Source organism: Littorina saxatilis, linkage group LG12 (genome assembly GCF_037325665.1).
Source record: "Littorina saxatilis isolate snail1 linkage group LG12, US_GU_Lsax_2.0, whole genome shotgun sequence".
Taxonomy (NCBI): Eukaryota; Metazoa; Mollusca; class Gastropoda; order Littorinimorpha; family Littorinidae; genus Littorina; species Littorina saxatilis.
In genome coordinates this window covers 41,949,621-41,967,617 of record NC_090256.1, presented here as the reverse complement: position 1 = coordinate 41,967,617, position 17,997 = coordinate 41,949,621, and the positions used below count along the sequence as shown (strand labels likewise).

The 17,997-nt window shown below is 46.0% G+C and overlaps 1 protein-coding gene across 2 annotated transcripts in view; it reads left to right on the top strand.

Moving 5' to 3' along the window:
* LOC138981980 (uncharacterized) overlaps positions 1-17,997 on the top strand; it is a 275,745-nt gene that overhangs the window by 166,605 nt on the left and 91,143 nt on the right. For both annotated transcript variants that reach the window (XM_070355180.1, XM_070355179.1), the window contains exons 118-129: positions 370-605; positions 1,234-1,326; positions 2,182-2,660; positions 2,943-3,006; positions 3,733-3,942; positions 4,343-4,454; positions 4,845-4,941; positions 5,222-5,376; positions 7,141-7,244; positions 7,735-7,893; positions 9,543-9,723; positions 17,600-17,781. In XM_070355180.1, the coding sequence (XP_070211281.1) occupies positions 370-605; positions 1,234-1,326; positions 2,182-2,660; positions 2,943-3,006; positions 3,733-3,942; positions 4,343-4,454; positions 4,845-4,941; positions 5,222-5,376; positions 7,141-7,244; positions 7,735-7,893; positions 9,543-9,723; positions 17,600-17,781 (2,072 nt within the window). The remainder of the gene's footprint in view (positions 1-369; positions 606-1,233; positions 1,327-2,181; positions 2,661-2,942; positions 3,007-3,732; positions 3,943-4,342; positions 4,455-4,844; positions 4,942-5,221; positions 5,377-7,140; positions 7,245-7,734; positions 7,894-9,542; positions 9,724-17,599; positions 17,782-17,997) is intronic.

The following is a 17,997-nucleotide window of genomic DNA, read 5'->3' as shown; positions in this document are numbered from 1 at the left end:
ACCCACAACATCCGGACTGTTCAAATGACTTCAATGTTTATGTGTTAGTTTACAAAGATAATCCTGTAAAAATTGGTCTAAATGAAGGTTCTATGGTGTTTCAGGATTACATGAAGTCTCGATCAAAAATTCCCAATAGTTTTAGAGATACAGACACTTTTGTAAGTCTCGGGGTCGTCCACGACCCAGGAAGCATGGTAAAGGCTGGAGGAGGCAAATCATCTTGCTGGAATTCAAAGGGAAAAATAAAGCCGTTGTTTGACCTTGTCGGAGTAGTAATATTTTGATTTTATTAGGTACGTATTTGATACATATTGTGGAAGTGAAGGGGTTAAAGCAGCAGTAAGTTTCAGGTGTATGTATTTGCAGAACTGCCGACCTTTGAAAAAGCGCCAGAGCTGGTGGTGAGCGTGGACAACGCCAGCAGTCAGGTGTCACTCACCTGTGTCAGTGAGGGTCTGCAACGCCAAAACCTGACCTACTTTGTGCACTGGTACTGGGGCGCTGCCAGTCTGATGGAACAGCCGGTCACTCTGCAGCAAGACGGACGATACGTCAGTGTGCTGTCCGAGCAAAACATCACCAGGCTGGCCTTTGAACAAGAGGTGAGGAGTTATGTTTCGTCAGTTTCATCATCATCATCATCATTATGGCTTTGCTTTGCAAACGAAGATCTATGAAAGGGTAGTTCCACGCCAATGTGGGACCGGCAGGCCCGGCCAATGCGGCCGCAGATGAAGGTCCTGGTCTTGGATTGACGCAGATCTTCACAGTCATTGTTCACCTCAACCGCTAGTGGGGTCCAGGTGAACAATGACTGCCTCGATCTGTGTCAAATTTCATATTTTCAACAAAAATACAAATGACATTCATGTATAAATCCATTGCACTTAAATTCCTTTTACTTTTTACAAATGAAGGCACACAATCACAAAAAAACAATAACATATTATAACATTGTTTGTGATTTCAGTGGACTGTCTCGATCTGTGGAAAATGTCATATTTTCAACAACAAACAACAATAACATATAACAGATGAAAGTCTGGTCTTGGTTTGACGCTGAGGCTTTGCAATTCTTCCTGCTTTCTTTTATCCTTGAGTAGAATTTCATTGAGAATTACTCTAACACTTCTTAGGTGAGGTGGAATATTGTGCGAAGAAAAATATCTTAAAATTTTTGTGGTGGTGGCAAGGGCAGGTTTGATCAATGAAATGTTTGTGTGTGGACAGGTGTACTGCGCAATCTCTGCCTGCGTGGAGACAAGCTGTGACACTTCACGAGGCCCGGCCAGACAGAGTCCACACATCACTGCAGGACTACAGGTGAGAAAATACCGCCTTTTCATATGGCAGGGGTGTATCTTAACTTTTGTAGACAATGGCCCAGTGGGGAAAAGTTCTGTGGCCGACCAATTTTGAGGTAACCAGCAGCAGGGTGGGTGAATTGGGAATTTGAATTCACCCGACATGATTTCAACCCACCTGGATGGGCGGATGGGTGGGTGTTAAGGTACACCCCTGTATGTTTTAGTTGTTGTATTCACAGTGATTGCCTTGAACTGAGGTGGTCATTCTTACTCATTCTCACTAAATCAATTAATGATACTACTGTAACACTGACAGGGTTGAGGTGCACAAAGCGAATCTGGGTGCCATCCAAACGGGTGGTACGCAGTCGCCTGGTTTGATTTGTTGAAATTGTGGTTTGTTGTGATTTCAACCAATCAGTCCCCCTGGCTTCTTCCAACACAGTTGCGTGGCACCCAGTTTCACTTGGTGCACCTCAGCCCTGGTACTCACATTTGTGACCCTCCACCACGGAATGAGTCGCATGTCACCTTTGCATGATTTTCATTTTTTTACAGTTTCCTAAAGGTTTTTTTTATGCGCTATCCAGTGGTGAAAACCGTTTTAGAAAAGAGCAAAAACTCTTTGAGTTATAAGCCTGTGACTAAGGTGACCCTCACACTGTTACCAGACACTTCCCGGACTTACATTAAGCCTAGCGCAGAACCGCACGAGGTGACATGCGACTCATTTCGTGGTGGAGGGTCACATTTTATTGGAGAACAGTTATAGCATGAGTGAAATCTTTCCAAGAACATCAGTTCCATCTGGAAAAGGAATATTCAAGCAGTGTAAATTGTAACAGACATGAAACATGTTTATTTGTGACAGCTGCTGACAAGCAAGCTAACGGTGTACGAGGGAGGCAGCAGAGCGTTCATCGAAGTCTCCTCCTTCCTGCCGCCACGTCTGTACTGTGAAGCTGTGGACCGTGACCGTGACTGCCACGTGTCCGTCACGCCCCACTTGCAGCGTGTCAGCAAAGAAGTTCAGTGTCCCGGAGACAACAGCGCCATCCCACAGCTGGCTTTCTACACCGACTCTGACCTCAGCGACGACACTCCCTGTGCTTACTCCCTGACCATGAGCAACTGGCAGACCGCTTTCCGCATCCCGCTGTCCGGCACCGTGGACGGCTTGAAGGACCGCAACCAGAAGCGTGTGGTGAGGGTGAAGGCCACCATCTTCGCCTCGGGTCTGGCCTTTGAGACCTTGAGCTTGGGACAAGTGGATGTGGAGGTCAAGGACAGAGACAAGCGAGCCCTCTGCTCCGCTGTGGGCGACCCCCACATGACCACCTTTGACGGAAAGTGAGTTGATGCACACACTTCTTTTCTTATCTTTTTTTTTTTATATCAGAACAAATCTTGACCAGTAGTAAGTCTTTCCTTTTTTCTCAGTGTTGTCTTTTTGGCAGGCAGGCCTTGGACCCTTGAGAGGGATGCCTCTGCTTCGCTTTGCTGTTTTGAATGTTGATAGTACTGCATATGCCAAGATGTTCTCCTTTTTCATTTTATTCCATTGTTCCTTGGTTACATTTTGTTTTGCCAAAAGTAGTTGGGATTTCTAAGACATTGTTTATTTCTGTGCAGGTACTACAACCACTTCAAAGAGGGAGAGTATGTGCTGTATCGCCACACAACTCTGCCATACGAGGTACGCAGTGCTGCTTGTGTTGCTTGTGTCATGAACAGGCCTATAGCATTGTCTCAAAACGAAAGTGATAAGAGTTGTCCTTCCCTACCATAGCCCGCAGCGCTGTCGGCGGGTAGTTCCGGTTGTTTTGTTTACGTCCAAAATGGCTGAACGAGAGAAGAAAATAAGTGGTGGAAGGAAACGTTACTGTGTCTGCTGTTCAAACTACGCGAGTAAAGAAGTTGAAGGGCGGATTGTCATGCGGTTCCATTTTGCAAACACAAACCGGAACTACCTGCCGTTCCAGGGGCGGAACTCTGTCCGACTATCGCTTTAGTTTCAAGACAGTGCTTTATTGTCACTCGCGTTATGGGGGCTAGTTATACAGACTGTGGATACAATTTACAAATTCTAAGAAGGTACAGTGGAACCCCCCTTTTAAGACCTAAAAAAATCTGAGAAAATCAGGTCTTAAAAGGAAGGGAGTCTTAAAATGGGTGTAAATTTACAGAGGTTATGAAAAAAAACCACGTACCGGGAACAGTAGTAGGGTGTTAAACAATTTGTATCATTTCTTGTACTTTTTGGGGGGGGGGTGAGTATATTTTCACTGTGATCTTGTTCTAGTTATTCTCACCTGCAGTCTCTTGGTCCTTATCTTAAACATGGCGCCTGAAACTGAACCTACAATATTATTGGAACTTCCTTTGAAGTTTCATTCACCACAAATCTTTTGCTGCCTTTCAGATCCGGTTGTTCACACGTAGCTGCAATGGAAAGGCAGCGTGCAACTGTGCAGTGGCGGTGAAATCCGGCGATGACGTCATCCTTGTCGACCGCTGCGGAGCCAAGCAAGCTCGGGCAGATGGACGACCCATCCAGCTGAGCATGATGGTCAACGGAGAACTGACCGCTGGCACTCGTGTTGTTCGTATGAATGGCGGAAAGGGATACCAGGTAGGTTTTAGCACAATAGGTCAGTTTGGAACTTTGCAGCGACGTTATTGTGTGGAAGTGTAGGGTGTTCAGATTTTGTTAATTGTTGGGATGAAGTTGACTTGATAGGCCTTCCCCATGCTGTCGGCTAGGCAGGATGGGAATGAACATTCTCTGATCTAAAAACAAAGCAAAAAAACTTTAAATAATAAAAAATATTTTTTAAAAATTAAAAATTGTTTATTGACATTTGTCTCAGTTGCTATACAGTGACTATGTTTATTCAGTTTTGAAAAGTGGTAAACTTGGAAAGGCAAGGGTTCTTTTCCTAATTCTGCCATATGACAAAATGATTTCTTTGAAGTTTGCTTGAATCGGCAGGGTTTTCCAGGGTTGAAGATGTGTATGTGTGTTTCATCAGATCCATCTGCCCACTGGTGGAGTGGTGACAGTGACAAATGGCCGCAGGGCTTCTAGAAAGTTCCTGCAAGTCTACTTCAAGGCTTCTGCTACTGACTTCATGCAGACAGAAGGTATGGTTAATCTTTAGTTTGTTTGGCTCTTGTTTCATTCCTGTACTGAAATGTGTAACACACTTTGGTTCTCTGTTTTAGTGTTAGTTTTGTTTTCATAAAGGTAGATTTTCCACAGCTGATAAACAGCTTTGAGCACAGCTGCAGTGTTATTCCCAGACACAGAGGATAGGACAATAGGTCAAGTTGGACCTGGATTCAAAATATACATTGGTCAAACTGTCCTAGCCAGAAAATATTGTTGTGGCAAAAGGGACAAAACTATCGGACATTTGATCAGCCTTGGGTCGGAAGAATGCCTAAGATAAAAAAAAAGTATACATAAATGATGGAAGACCGAGGCCTTGGAACAGCTTCTCAATGCATGTTATTTCTCTCTTTTCTAAACAGGTCTGTGTGGCAACTACGATGATGACAAGAGCAACGATTTCCTGACAGCTACAGGACAATTGGTCAGGAAGGAAAATGAGTTCATTCTCAGCTGGCGGTAAATGGATTCTATTTTTTATTTGGCTGATTCTGCTATACACTCTTGCATGGATGAGGAGTACTAGCTAGTTGCTGGAACGATTTCATTTCTTTGCACTGAAATGCGCAAGCTGGTTTACTATCAAACGAGTCTAACTCAATGTTTCTGTAACAAAGAACGACTAAACTATTCATTCATAATTGACGCATACTCCCACCTGTATTGTTGTGTGGATCTATGTAAAAGCTGAATTTGTCAAAGAAATTTCACTGAAAGAATTTGATTGTTCCAATTTCAGAGTGACACAGACAGAAAGTTTGTACAACGGCATTTGCCCAGAGGTTGAGCAGACAACCTTGACCTCTGTGTTGTCATGTGACTGCATGGAAGGTCACACTGCCATCTGCTCTGCCACTGCTGACCTTGTCAACTGCAATGCTGGTGATCGTGAAGGTGAGCGTAGAAAGGAGCCTCCTCCCCCACACTACAGTGGTACCTGTCATGCGAGGCCCCTCCCATCATACAACACATTCCTCCTTCTGTTGTTCTGTTGTCTAGTGTCTCTACAGTGGAACCCCCCTTTTAAGACCTGCACAAATCTGAGAAAACCAGGTCTTAGAAAGGAGGGAGTCTTAAAATGGGGGTACATTTTTGAGTTATGAACAAAAAGTCTAAAAAAACAAGGTCTTAAAAGGGAGGAAGTCTTAAATTGGGTGGTCTTAAAAGGGGGGTTCAACTGTACCAAAATGTACCTGTCATGACAGGCCACCTGCAATGTATAGGGACACTTTTGGCTAGTCCCAAGTAGGAGTGGCCTCTCAATGCAGGTACCACTGTTGTCTCAACGCAGCAGAATAATCGACAAGACGATTGTGGCCGCCAAACAGATGAGAATGAAATAAAAAATTGTTTGGAGGACCTATATATATGAACTGTATTTCTGTGTGAACAAAATGTTCTTTCTGTGTCTCACTTTTTTCTGGCTAAAGAAATAAATAAGTCGCGTAACGCGAAATTACTACATTAAGTCAAGCTGTCAAACTCACAGAATGAATCTGAACGCACTGCATTTCTTTTATTAAGAGAATACAGCTTTGTCAATCCCCGCGAGAAGGAAATCGCTCACTTTTCACGTGCAAAACGACGTGAAATTGACAAGCCAGAATAGCGCGATAGTGTATTGCTCTAAGCAGGAAAGTGCGCTTTTCTGTATTCTTTTTAACTTTCAGAGCTTGTTTTGAATACAGTGGAACCCCCCTTTTAAGACTCCCTCCATTTTAAGACCTTGTTTTCTCAGACTTTCTGTTCATAACCACTGTAAATTTACCTCCATTTTAAGACCCCCTCCTTTTTAAGACCTGATTTTCTCAGATTTCTGGAGGTCTTAAAAGGGGGGTTCCACTGTACAACATATCATATCTACATGGTTTTGAACTCAGGAAATGATAAAGAATAAGATGAAATCATTTTTGAATCGATTTCTTAAATTTTAATCGTAGTACTAATTAACCTATTTTCGTTAATTGTGATCACATTTTAAGAGTAAACATGACATATGTATATATATGTTTAGAATTTGATGAAAAATACTATGCAATCAATTTTAAATCTGTTAGTTAAAAATTGATTTTAATGACAACTTTAATGAGCAAACTAATTAATTAATTTTTAATCTGCAGAGCTCAAATTCAATCCCCTAGTCTGGACTTCGTCGAAGAATGCTTGACCAAAATTTCAACCAATTTGATTGAAAAATGAGGGCGTGACAGTGCGGCCTGAACTTTCACAAAAAGCCGGATATGACGTCATCAAAGACATTTATTGAAAAAATGACAAAATTGTCTAGGGATATCATACCCACGCACTCTCATGTGAAATTTCATGAAGATCGGTCCAGTACTTTTCTCTGAATCGCTCTACACACACACACACACACACACACACACACACACACACACACACACACACACACACACACACACACACACACACACACACACATACACATACACACACACACACACCCACACACACACCCACACACACACACACATACACACACACACACACACATACACCACGACCCTCGTCTCGATTCCCCGTCTATGTTAAAACATTTAGTCAAAACTAAATGTAAAAAAACAAGCTTCTAAAGTCAAGAAATAACGCTTAGCAAAAGATGCAGGATGTTGAAAGTTGATGTTGTTTACTGAACAGATGACATCACCTCTTTCCTGTTGACTTCTGCCACAAGACTGGAACCATGTGTCTTGGTACAGAACCCTGTCATCTGGGAATTCAATGCCACCTACGAGTTTCCAGTGAGTATAAAGAAGGCATTTTGTTATTTGTGAACTTGTATGTAGGCTGACTTGTTTTTTGCTGCCAAAATGAATACATGTACACAATACCTCTGTCGAGTGTTTGCACAGAATTGTTCTGAAAGAACCACTGATACGAGTAATGGACCCTTCCAATCTGATTATGTGAGTCATTCAAAGGCCAAATGTGACCCACCTGCAACCACACTCACCTCACTCACACTGTGGATATCAACATTTGAAATGTTTTCACAAACATTCACATAATATAGACATGCATTTCCACTATTTTACATTTTGTTCGCCTGGAGAGAATGGCAGATTCAGAATCAATGTTAAACAGAGAGAAAATGATGTAATAGCACATGTGACATAAAATAAGTGAAGAATCTTCGCTTGATTCTTCATTACTTTGACTGACGCAATTTGTTTAGCTTGGCATGCTGAAAGAGTGGATGGTGTCTAAGCAGAGCTGTCTATTTTACCTCAGGTCCCCAGCTGGCCGACACAAGGAGGCATAACACGCGAGAATGCAGAGCAGAGATGCAAGGCGGTGTTACAGCTGAGTGCCGCGTTCTCTGCCTGCTCTGCTCTGGTTGGTACCCTCACCCTGGACATGTCGCTCGAGTCCTGTCTCCTGGACATACAGGTCAGTTTACTTGTTTAATTTGTAACACAATGTGCAGGTTTAAATCTAAATCTAAAGCAGAACAATGGTGACTGCGTGAGAGAGTGAGAAATAAATCAATATTTAAATCTTATAAGTAAAGAAATGAATCATTTGTACACTTACACGAAACAGAACATGTAGGCCGGGTCAGTTGCAAAACTAGGGAACTGTTGAAGACCTGCACCGAACTTGCCAATTCATAAGGGGGGCCGTAGCTCAGGTGGTAGAGCACTGGACTTGGTTTCACTGTGAGGGCGTAATACAACAGGTATTGCCATTTCATAACCATGTCTGGCCTCAGGCTATGAGCAACACAACCGTCAAACGCTTAAGAAGAAGAAGATCTAAAGCCTGTCTTACACTGTGCCGAATATCCTTCCGAATATGAAAATGTTGTATTCGGCCAAAAAAGAGACGAATGGACAGGATAAAACAGAAGAAATATCAAAGGCTTACGAATCCTTGCGAATGTCATACGCATGGTTGCGACTGCTTGCGAATGTCTACCGATCATTCCGATTGTATACGAATCCATATACGGATCTATTACGAACGTTACGAGTGGCCTTGCGAGTGTTGCGAGTGCTTGCAAACATTTTACGAATAAAACGAGTATGAAATTCGCATTGTTCGTAATGTTGCTCTTACACTCTGGCGAATTGCCCTTGCGAAAAGAATTCGCCAATAACTCGTAATGATCGGGACATGGTCGCAAGACATTCGTAAATGTTCTTAACCATTCGCCACCATTCGTCTCCTGCTGCGAATATTAGCAACATGCTTCTAATATTCGCAAGGAAGTCATATTCGCAAGCCATTCGTAATCATCGTAAAGGTATTCGTAGCGCTCGCAAGGCATTCGCAATGATCGGTTCACATTCGCAAGCACTCCCAACCATTCGTAAGACATTCGCAAGAAATGTGTATATGAACATGTTGTATTCGTCAAAAAAGAGACGAATGGACAGGAAAAATATTGACCATTCGAAGTCTTGCGAAGCCTAGCGAATGTCTTACGAATGGTTGCGAGTGCTTGCGAATGTCTACCGATCATTGCGAATGCATACGAATCCATATTTGCAAGGATATTCGGCACAGTGTAAGACAGGCATAACGAATGGTTGCGAATGCCTTGCGAGCGTTACGAATACATTGCGATGATTACGAATGTTCTTGCGAATACTTACGAGTACGTTGCAAAAAAGGTAAAAATATGACATCCTTGTGTATATTAGGAGCATGTTGCTATGTTCAAAACAAGAGACGAATGGTGGCGAATGGTTAAGAACATTTACGAATGTCTTGCGACCATGTCCCGATCATTGTGAATTATTGGAAAATGCTATTCGCAAGGGCAATTCGGCACAGTGTAAGAGTAGCATAAACGACACATGTTAGCAGCTTCATTAGATGGGTATCTGCTCTGACTGGCTCAAGTTTGATAGTTTTTCTGATTGCACTCATTGAGATGAGACTCACTGATAGATCTATTACATTTGTTGTTGTTAGATGCCATTTTTGTCATATCAAAATTGCTATCATGGTGACAAGACCCAGTGGGAGAGTTTTGACACATGTTACTAGATGCCCATTTCAACAACATTATTTTAGTGGCATTTTTGTTCCAGATTATGGACGACTTAGAGTGGGCGGACAACATTGCGGAGGACATGGTGGTGACGTGTCGACAGGAAGTGACCATCAACGTAGAGCTGTGGGTCATCATCAACGGTCTGCCTGCACTGCCCACCGACGTCATCAACATGCTGTGTCCTGACCAGTGCAACAACCATGGCATTTGTGACACTGGTCAGTCTTCTCACCCTGTCATTAAATTACATATTCTTACCGCAATTCTCATAAATGCATTGACTTCAATCTCACATGCTAGATGTCGAAACACTACTCAAATCACCTGCCCTTGAAAGGGTGGTAACCAAGCTAAAAAAACAGACGCCATAGCCGTTGCTATGTCCTGAACCCACTTGGTTACCCATAACCCCCCGCGCACCACGTGAGTGCCGGCATCCGGAATAATCATTCTCGACTTTCGACGACACACGTCAGACATGCGGAATTCGACTGCTCACTTGGCTTTCCCTAGCCCTCGTCTTTGTGACGATACGGGCTTGGGGGGGCCTTTACCTGTTCGCCTTTCTTTTGGTGAGACCTGTCCTTTTTATTGAATTGAATTGTTGTTTGTTAGCTGCTTGTTTACAGCTGCTTCAGAAATTTACTTTTCTGGTGGACTACGATTTTCGGCCATTTACAAGATGGCCGATAGCAAGCAGTAACTTAGTGCGGGGCAGGAAGTGAATAAGGCTGCTAGCCCTATTTAGAAACCTCTGTGCGGGTCGTCGACCCTTCGAGTAGTACTTCTTTTGTAGTAGCTATTCGTGCGGATAAGGTTTCGTTTTTTCTTCCCAGCCCGCCTCTCCTCTTAAGGAGAACCAGTCAGTGTCTTCCACTTTCGGGGGACTTAACGATGAAATATGTGTTTATTTCTCAGCTGTTTCAGGCACGATTGGCCCGCCCACTGTGGCGGCGTCCTCCTTGGCAGCTTCACATCGTGGTCTGGTGCAAATGGCCAGTTCGGTTCAGCCCTTTTTTGCCTCTGGTGGCTCTGGGTTGTTCGCGTGCACCCTCTCCTTTCAGGAGGGGGGGGCCTGCTCCCTACCTGCCTCTGACCACTCTGATTACCTCCGGTATTTCTCAGTGCGTTGGGGGATGGGGGGGGGGGGGTGTTCCTGCTTCGCACCGTGGTCTTGTGCAAATGGCCAGTTCGGTTCAGCCCTTTCTGCCTCTGGTAGTACTGGGTTGTTCATGAGCACTCTCTCCGTAGGGAGAGGGGGCCTGCTCCCCGCCTGTCTCTGCCCGCTCTCCTTGCCTTTAGCACAGCTGAGTCAGGCAAGCAGCCCCCTTACCGTTTGGAAGGGGGAGTGGGGGGGCACGGTAAGTCACAGCCTGGGCTGGTTCCCACTCTGCCTCAATGGGGGCAGGGGGCTGTGTCAGTGGCCCATCCTTTCCCGCCCTCCGGGCAGGATCTGGTGGGGGCTGTGGCGGTGGCCCACCCTTTCCTGCCCTCTGGGCAGGATCGGGTGGGCGCTGTTGGACTGTCTTCTCAGTCTATGCCTCTATTGTCCACGCCCGGCAACCGCCCCCTCCCTCCTCGGGGGGGGGGGGGGGGGGGGGAGGGGGGGTAGTGGGCAGTGGGGTTACAGGACTCCAGCAGGTGGACGGGTGGGGGCGGCCGTGTTTGGTCTCGTCTCTCACTCCGTCTTACCCCTCTCGGAGGTCGTTTTTCTGCTGTGACGGGCCACCTCCCTCCCCACGGGGGTGGCAGGGTGGCTCAAACTAGTCAGACTGGTTTTGTTGACTGGGGCCAGCCTCCCGCACAGCGGTTGGGGGACAATGGGCCTGTCTCGGCTTTGTTTAGTGCCCCCGTCCACCCTCCTTCTCGGCAGGGTGCTGTGCCGGCTGTCTACTCCTCTTCCCCTTTGGGGCTGGGGAGTGGTGGTGGTTGGCAAGTGGGGCGGAGCACGCTTTTCATTCCCCAGTCTCCCCTCCTTTGTGCGGTGACACAATGGATGGTGGGGAGTGGTGGTGGTTGGCAAGTGGGGCGGAGCACGCTTTTCATTCCCCAGTCTCCCCTCCTTTGTGCGGTGACACAATGGATGGTGGGGAGTGGTGGTGGTTGGCAAGTGGGGCGGAGCACGCTTTTCATTCCCCAGTCTCCCCTCCTTTGTGCGGTGACACAATGGATGGTGGGGAGTGGTGGTGGTTGGCAAGTGGGGCGGAGCACGCTTTTCATTCCCCAGTCTCCCCTCCTTTGTGCGGTGACACAATGGATGGTGGGGACTCGGATTCTTCTGAGAAAGACGGGAAGAGTGTGTAGCTTTGCCTAATGAGTTTAGGCAGGCTATGAGGAAAGCGGCTTCTGTGGCAGCGGTTTATTTTCCGGAGGGGGTGGTGGATTCAGACCAAGGTGTCTCTTTCCCCCCTTCTGCTGCGGATGACTTTCGGCCTTAGCGGGTGGACTCACAATCTTTTCGATGTGTAGAGTCTCCCGCCGTGGCTTACCACATGTCACAACTTTTGGCTAGGCATGCTCCTCAGGGGAGCGGTCTTTCGCCTACTCCTTGCCGCTGTTGCAGCGCCTCCTTCTGCTAGCCCGTGGCTGGCTTCAAGTGCACAGACCACTTCTTTTTCTCCATTGGCGCAGAAGAAGGTGGACTGGAGCGTCAAGTCTAGGATTTTTATTCAGACTTTTGCTTTGCCAAGGGCAACGTTCCCGATTCTGTCGGAGTTTGTTGCCTTGTTGCCCAAACAACCCTCAGCAAAAGAGGGAGGTCGACTCTGATTCTTCTCTCCCGTCTCTGGAGGAGATGGGTAGGCTTGATCTGTCAGACCTCTTCTTTGCACTCGGACGCTTCTCTAACTAAAGGGAAAGCTCACAGTGGGCGGGCTTGGCTGTCCGCTCTCGGCTTTGTCTGGTATAACAAAGAAAAGCTCACAGCGGGCGGGCTTGACTGACCGGTCTCGGTTTTGTCTTGTATCCCCGTTCGCCCTCCTTCTCAGCAGGGCGCTGTACCAAATACCCACCCATCTCCCCCCTCGTGGCAGGTTAGCGGTGTGGTTTGTTGGGCAGACAAAGCTCGCTCACTCGCACTCTTGGCATGTATATCAATTGGAGTTTTAGTGCGCTGCCTCCCCCGTCTCCCCGCCTTGGTGTTTAGACGCAGCGGCGGGTGGGGATTAGGACTCCGTTGTGCAGGAGGAAGAGTGGTAGCGCTGCCTACTGCTGGTAGGCTCGCTATCCAAAAGCAGCTGTTGGGGCAGCTTAATATTTCCCGGAAGGGGTGGAGGATTCAGAGCATGGTGTCTCTCTTCCCCCCTCTGCCGCGGATGACCACATGTCACAACGCGGGCTGACTCGCAATCATTTTGATTTGTTGGGTCTCCTGTGATTGCCTACCTCATGTCGCAGCTTTTGGCTTGACCCGCACCTCAGGGTAGTGGTCTCCAGCCTATACCTTTCCCGCTGCTTCATGCGCATGGTCCCGCTCCTACTTCTGCTAGCCAGTGGCTGGTTTGTAGGTTTGGGATACTTCGTTCAAACTGTTAGTGCAGAAGAAGATAGTTGGAATGTCAAGTCTCGGAATCTAATCCAGACTTTTTCGTTGCCACGGGCTAGCTTTCTTGTTCCAGCGGAGCTAGTCTTGTTGCTTCACAAACAGACAACAGAGAGAGTAGGTGTTTGTCTTCACCTGGTGTGATCTTCTTTTGCAAGGGTTCGTTGTCACACCTGCTACAGGAAGGAAGGGACAGGCATTTTTCGGGTTTTTTGTTATACCCTACTCGGAAGCCTCAGTCTTACCCTTCTTTCAAGGTCAAGTAGCAGCGCATTAATGCTCTCCCGGTCACAAAGTGTGGTTTCGATTCAGTGACTCCTCCCTCTTCTCTCTGGAGGAGGTGGGACGGCATGGTTTGGAGTTTTCAGCTTTTGCTGAGATTTTCCTCTGTGCTCTCACTTGAGCCTTGCCTTATGCGTCCTGCAGACAGGAAGTGGCTCCGTTTCTGCTGGAGGCACCAGGTGTTTTCAGTTCAGGGCTCGGCCCTTCAGACTGTTGCTGTCTCCATGGATTTTTATCATGGTGGGCAGTCAGTTGGGTGTTCTGATCAGACAGAGAGGTATTATTCGTCTCTTGGCGTACCTTGGTGGCTGGTTGATCTTGTATCAGAGTCATCAGCTTGCCAGCTGCACATTCAGATCGTGTTGAACCAGGCTCTTTTCCTGGGGTTCTCAGTAAACCAGGCAAAATCCGAGCTGTCCCCATCCCAGAGTTTTTCTACCTGGGCATGTCGTTCGACACTTTCTCTTGGAAGGTTCGTCCTTCACAGGAGAGAATAGAGCGTCTTTAGGCTCTTATCACTGCCAGGCTGGCATGACAGCAGACCTCTGCGAGGCCTTAGCCTCGATCCTCTGGCAGATGGAATCGGTGGCCATGCTGTTCCCTCTAGGGCGTTACCCTAGCTTTGCCCCCTCCGGACTCAGACCACTTCATGGATGCATCTCTGTCCGGATGGGGAGCCTACATTGGCAATCACAGTCTTGGGGCTGTGGACGTAGACTCAACTCCTTTGGCATCTCAATTGCCTGGAGTTAGGAGCAGTAGCTCTCAGTCTACTAGCCTTTCTCTTTGGCTATATGCAGGCATGTCCGGTTGCATACGGACAATACTTCTGTTGCTGTCTATGTGGACAAGCGGGGAGGAGCAAGTTCTCGCTCCCTGTCAGACAGAGTTTATGGGATTCTGATTTGGTGCCTTTCACACCAAATCAATATCTCAGGGAAATATCTCCCCAGCCGTCTCTATAATCGGGCCGACTCGCTCAGCAGGTCCTCTCAGGGCTTGCACACGGGTTGGGCCTTCTGCATACAGGGCTGGAGTTTGTGCTGTTTGTGTTACAGATCGTGGGTTATGACTCTGGTCTGGGTGCTTGAAGCACATAGGTCCTCCACTTTCTCTGTGTATGCCCCTCATTGGCCTTCTTGGCCAATTGGTGTATAGAGCGGGGGTGCAACTCCTTAGCGCCCCGCTCTCAATCCAGGTGGTTCATCGCCTCTGTTTCTTATCGGCTCGGGACATCTTGGCCTCTTCTCTGAGGTTCAGGCGTCTCGGCTATCTCAGCTAATTTGAAACAAATAGGCCCCTCTATCAATGTTCATGGCGCTTTTGCGGGCATGATCAAAGGACCTTGTTTTAAGAGGTTTAGAGGCGTACCCCTGTTCCTTTTTGGGATTTGTTTCTAGTTTTGGAATGGTTGCGTTCTTTGGCATTTTGAGCCCTTACTCTCAGCTCTTTTGCTAGACTTAACGCGAAGGACTTTGTTCCTCTTACTCTGGCCTTCAGCCCCGAAGGGCAGTGAGACCCATGCGCTATTGGGGTTACCGGAGGATGTAGCCTTGGAACATAATAATTCCGTTTTTCACGGCTTTTCGGCCAGATTTCCTTGAATCAGAAACCTGGTCAATCTCCTCTCGGTAGGATTCTCGCTCCTGGCGATTTGGATTTTCTAACTGTCTGGTTAGAGCTTTAAAATCCTTTCTAACTTGTGCTAAGTCAATTGGAACTAAGAGCCATAAAGCTCATGTTCTTATCTCTTTACACTATAGGTGGACAGTCCTATGAGTGGTGTCCTGTCGAACACAGGGTGGGGGGGGGGGGGGGGGGGGGCGTTCAGTCCTCTCTCTGTCCTTTACAAGGGTTCAGGAGTCCAGAGCTGGGGGGCTTCTTCTCTCTGTGTGTGGCATTCCAGTCGCTTAGGCAAAGTTTTGCCATCTTCTCTTTGGAGGTCTGATGATGTGTTCATTAATTTTTACCTCCTGGACATCTCCTGCTCTTGACTTGACGAGGCCTTTTCTTTGCCCTCGTTAGTTTCTGCAGGACAGGTTCTTTCAGGGACATAATTAAGTCCCTCCTCCTTTAGGAGCAATCTGCATTTATGAGAATTGCGGTAAGAATATGTAATTTAATCGAAAATTTCAATAATAAATTTTCATTTGATTAATATATTTACCTAATTCTCATAGTTAATACCCTCCCATCCATCCCCGCTACTTAATTTCCTACGGGTTTTTGAGAAATCTCGAATGATTATTCCGGATGCCGGCGCTCACGTGGTGCGCTGGGGGTTATGGGTAACCAAGTGGGTTCAGGGCATAGCAACGGCTATGGCATCTGTTTTTTTAGCTTGGTTACCACCCTTTCAAGGGCAGGTAATTTGAGTAGTGTTTCGACATCTAGCATGTGAGATTGAAGTCAATGCATTTATGAGAATTGGGTAAGTATATTAATCAAATGAAAATTTATTATTGAAATTTTTGATTAGCATGCTCTGGTGTATTTTTGATGGCCCTGTTGAATGTTCCCCATGAACAACTGTGGGTTACTTATCTATTAAATGCTGGTGATGGTTGTGTCAGCCATCAAACAATATGTGAAAATAGGATAGACAGTAAAAGGGGGGATTAGTAATGCTTGGCGTTTGAGTAAATGTAAGAAGAGGATGGAAAGTATAAGTTGTAATTTTTACCGTTTAGGTAAATGTGAAAAGAGGATAGAAATTAAAAGTGGTAATAGTTCTTTCTTTCTTTCTTTATTTGGTGTTTAACGTCGTTTTCAACCACGAAGGTTATATCGCGACGGGGGAAGGGGGGAAGGGGGGAGATGGGATAGAGCCACTTGTCAATTGTTTCTTGTTAACAAAAGCACTAATCAAAAATTTGCTCCAGGGGCTTGCAACGTACTAGTACAATACAGTGGAGTCCAGCTATAACGAACCTGGGTATAACGAAATCCCGCTTTTAACGAACTGCCATTGATTTCCCGGCAGACAGCCTTCTATTTCTTACTTGTTACTTTCCGGCTACAACGAACCTTTTGAACTCATTTGCATAACAAACCCCTCTTATAACAAACACGTTTTCATCGCCCCAGAGCCATTTTGTCTCTAAAAGTCACAAGGCTACAACGAACTGATGTCAATAATTGTCTCCAAAGACAAAAATACACAAACACAAATGCACATCGCGTGATGAGCGAACTCTGAACAAACAGCGGGAGGTGTGGAATAAGCTGCTAAGCTATGACTGTGCTCTAAAAAGTCACAAGGCTACAACGATCTGCGTGTGAGGCGAGATCAAAGACAGGCCCATTGTGATAGCTGGGTGGCCTTCTTTATAGACACTGACCTTCTTCCCAGGGGTCATTGACCCAGTTTTAGCTATGAGAGGTGGTTCCCCTTTCATATGAGAGAGGAAACACTTCCTGCACCGGGTCGCACCCGGGTCAGTGACCGAGTTTAACCTATGGGGCGGTCTCTTTGATGTCTTGAGAGGAAACTTAGCCAGGGTAGTACATGCACCAGAACTGGTGGACACCATGAAATCGGAGATTGATCAGAATGTACATGTACATGCTTTTACACGGATTTTTAGATTTTATTTCTAAAATTGTGACAGTAAAGTGAACATTTGAACTATGCCTCTATGGATTATATTATGAAGCTGTTGAAAACATGCAGAGATTGTACTCTCCAAGGAAAGATCGATGGGACGATCATTTGAAGGTGAGTGGGAAAACTTGTCTTAAGGCCATTTAGGGTTGAAAACTGTACAGCGAATTACTGATATAACGAACTAAAATGTATCTCCCTTGAGATTCGTTGTACCCGGACTCCACTGTATATTACCTTACTGGGAGAATGCAAGTTTCCAATACAAAGAACTTAACATTTCTTACATACTGCTTGACTAAAATCTTTACAAAAATTGACTATATTCTATACAAGAAACACTTAACAAGGGTAAAAGGAGAAACAGAAATCGTTAGTCGCCTCTTACGACATGCTCGGGAGCATCGGGTAAATTCTTTCTTGTCCCAACCAATATGGGACTCCCCCTAACCCGCGGGGGGGTAGTGGTAATAGTAATTTTTACCATTTGGGTAAATGTGAAAAAAAGGGGTGATAGTAATGCTCAGCATTTGGGTAAATGTAAGAAGCAGGGTTGATATTTTTGGCTTTTACTGTTAGATTACTGTTTCTGTTAACTTCAGAATTTCTGTCCAGGTTTCATCTGGAAGTGTGATGTAAATAGTGTCTCATCACCGTACTGTTTCAGGTGTGTGCCGGTGTGAGCAGGGCTGGCTGGGTTTCTCCTGCGCGATACCAGAGCAGCAGCCTCCAACGCTGGTCTCCATCTCCCAACCGCTGTGTGACCGACGCCAGGTCGACTGCACCTCTCTCACTGTCTACGGTCAGGAGTTTGCCAACACCAACCTGCTGACCTGCCACTTCACACAGGTCAGTGCTGGTGATCAACACTGGACATTTCTTGTGGTGTTGTTGCTTTTGTTGGTTGCGTGAGGCAGTCTTTGTTAAGTGTTTCTCAAATTCCATGACGTTTTCCTCATTTTTTGTAGAATAACAAACAAGTTTTTAAAAATCACTTTCCATTCAAAATTTAAAGTCCACAATCTCAATCACTTGTTTTCAGTTATTTTGCATGCAAAAGTGAAA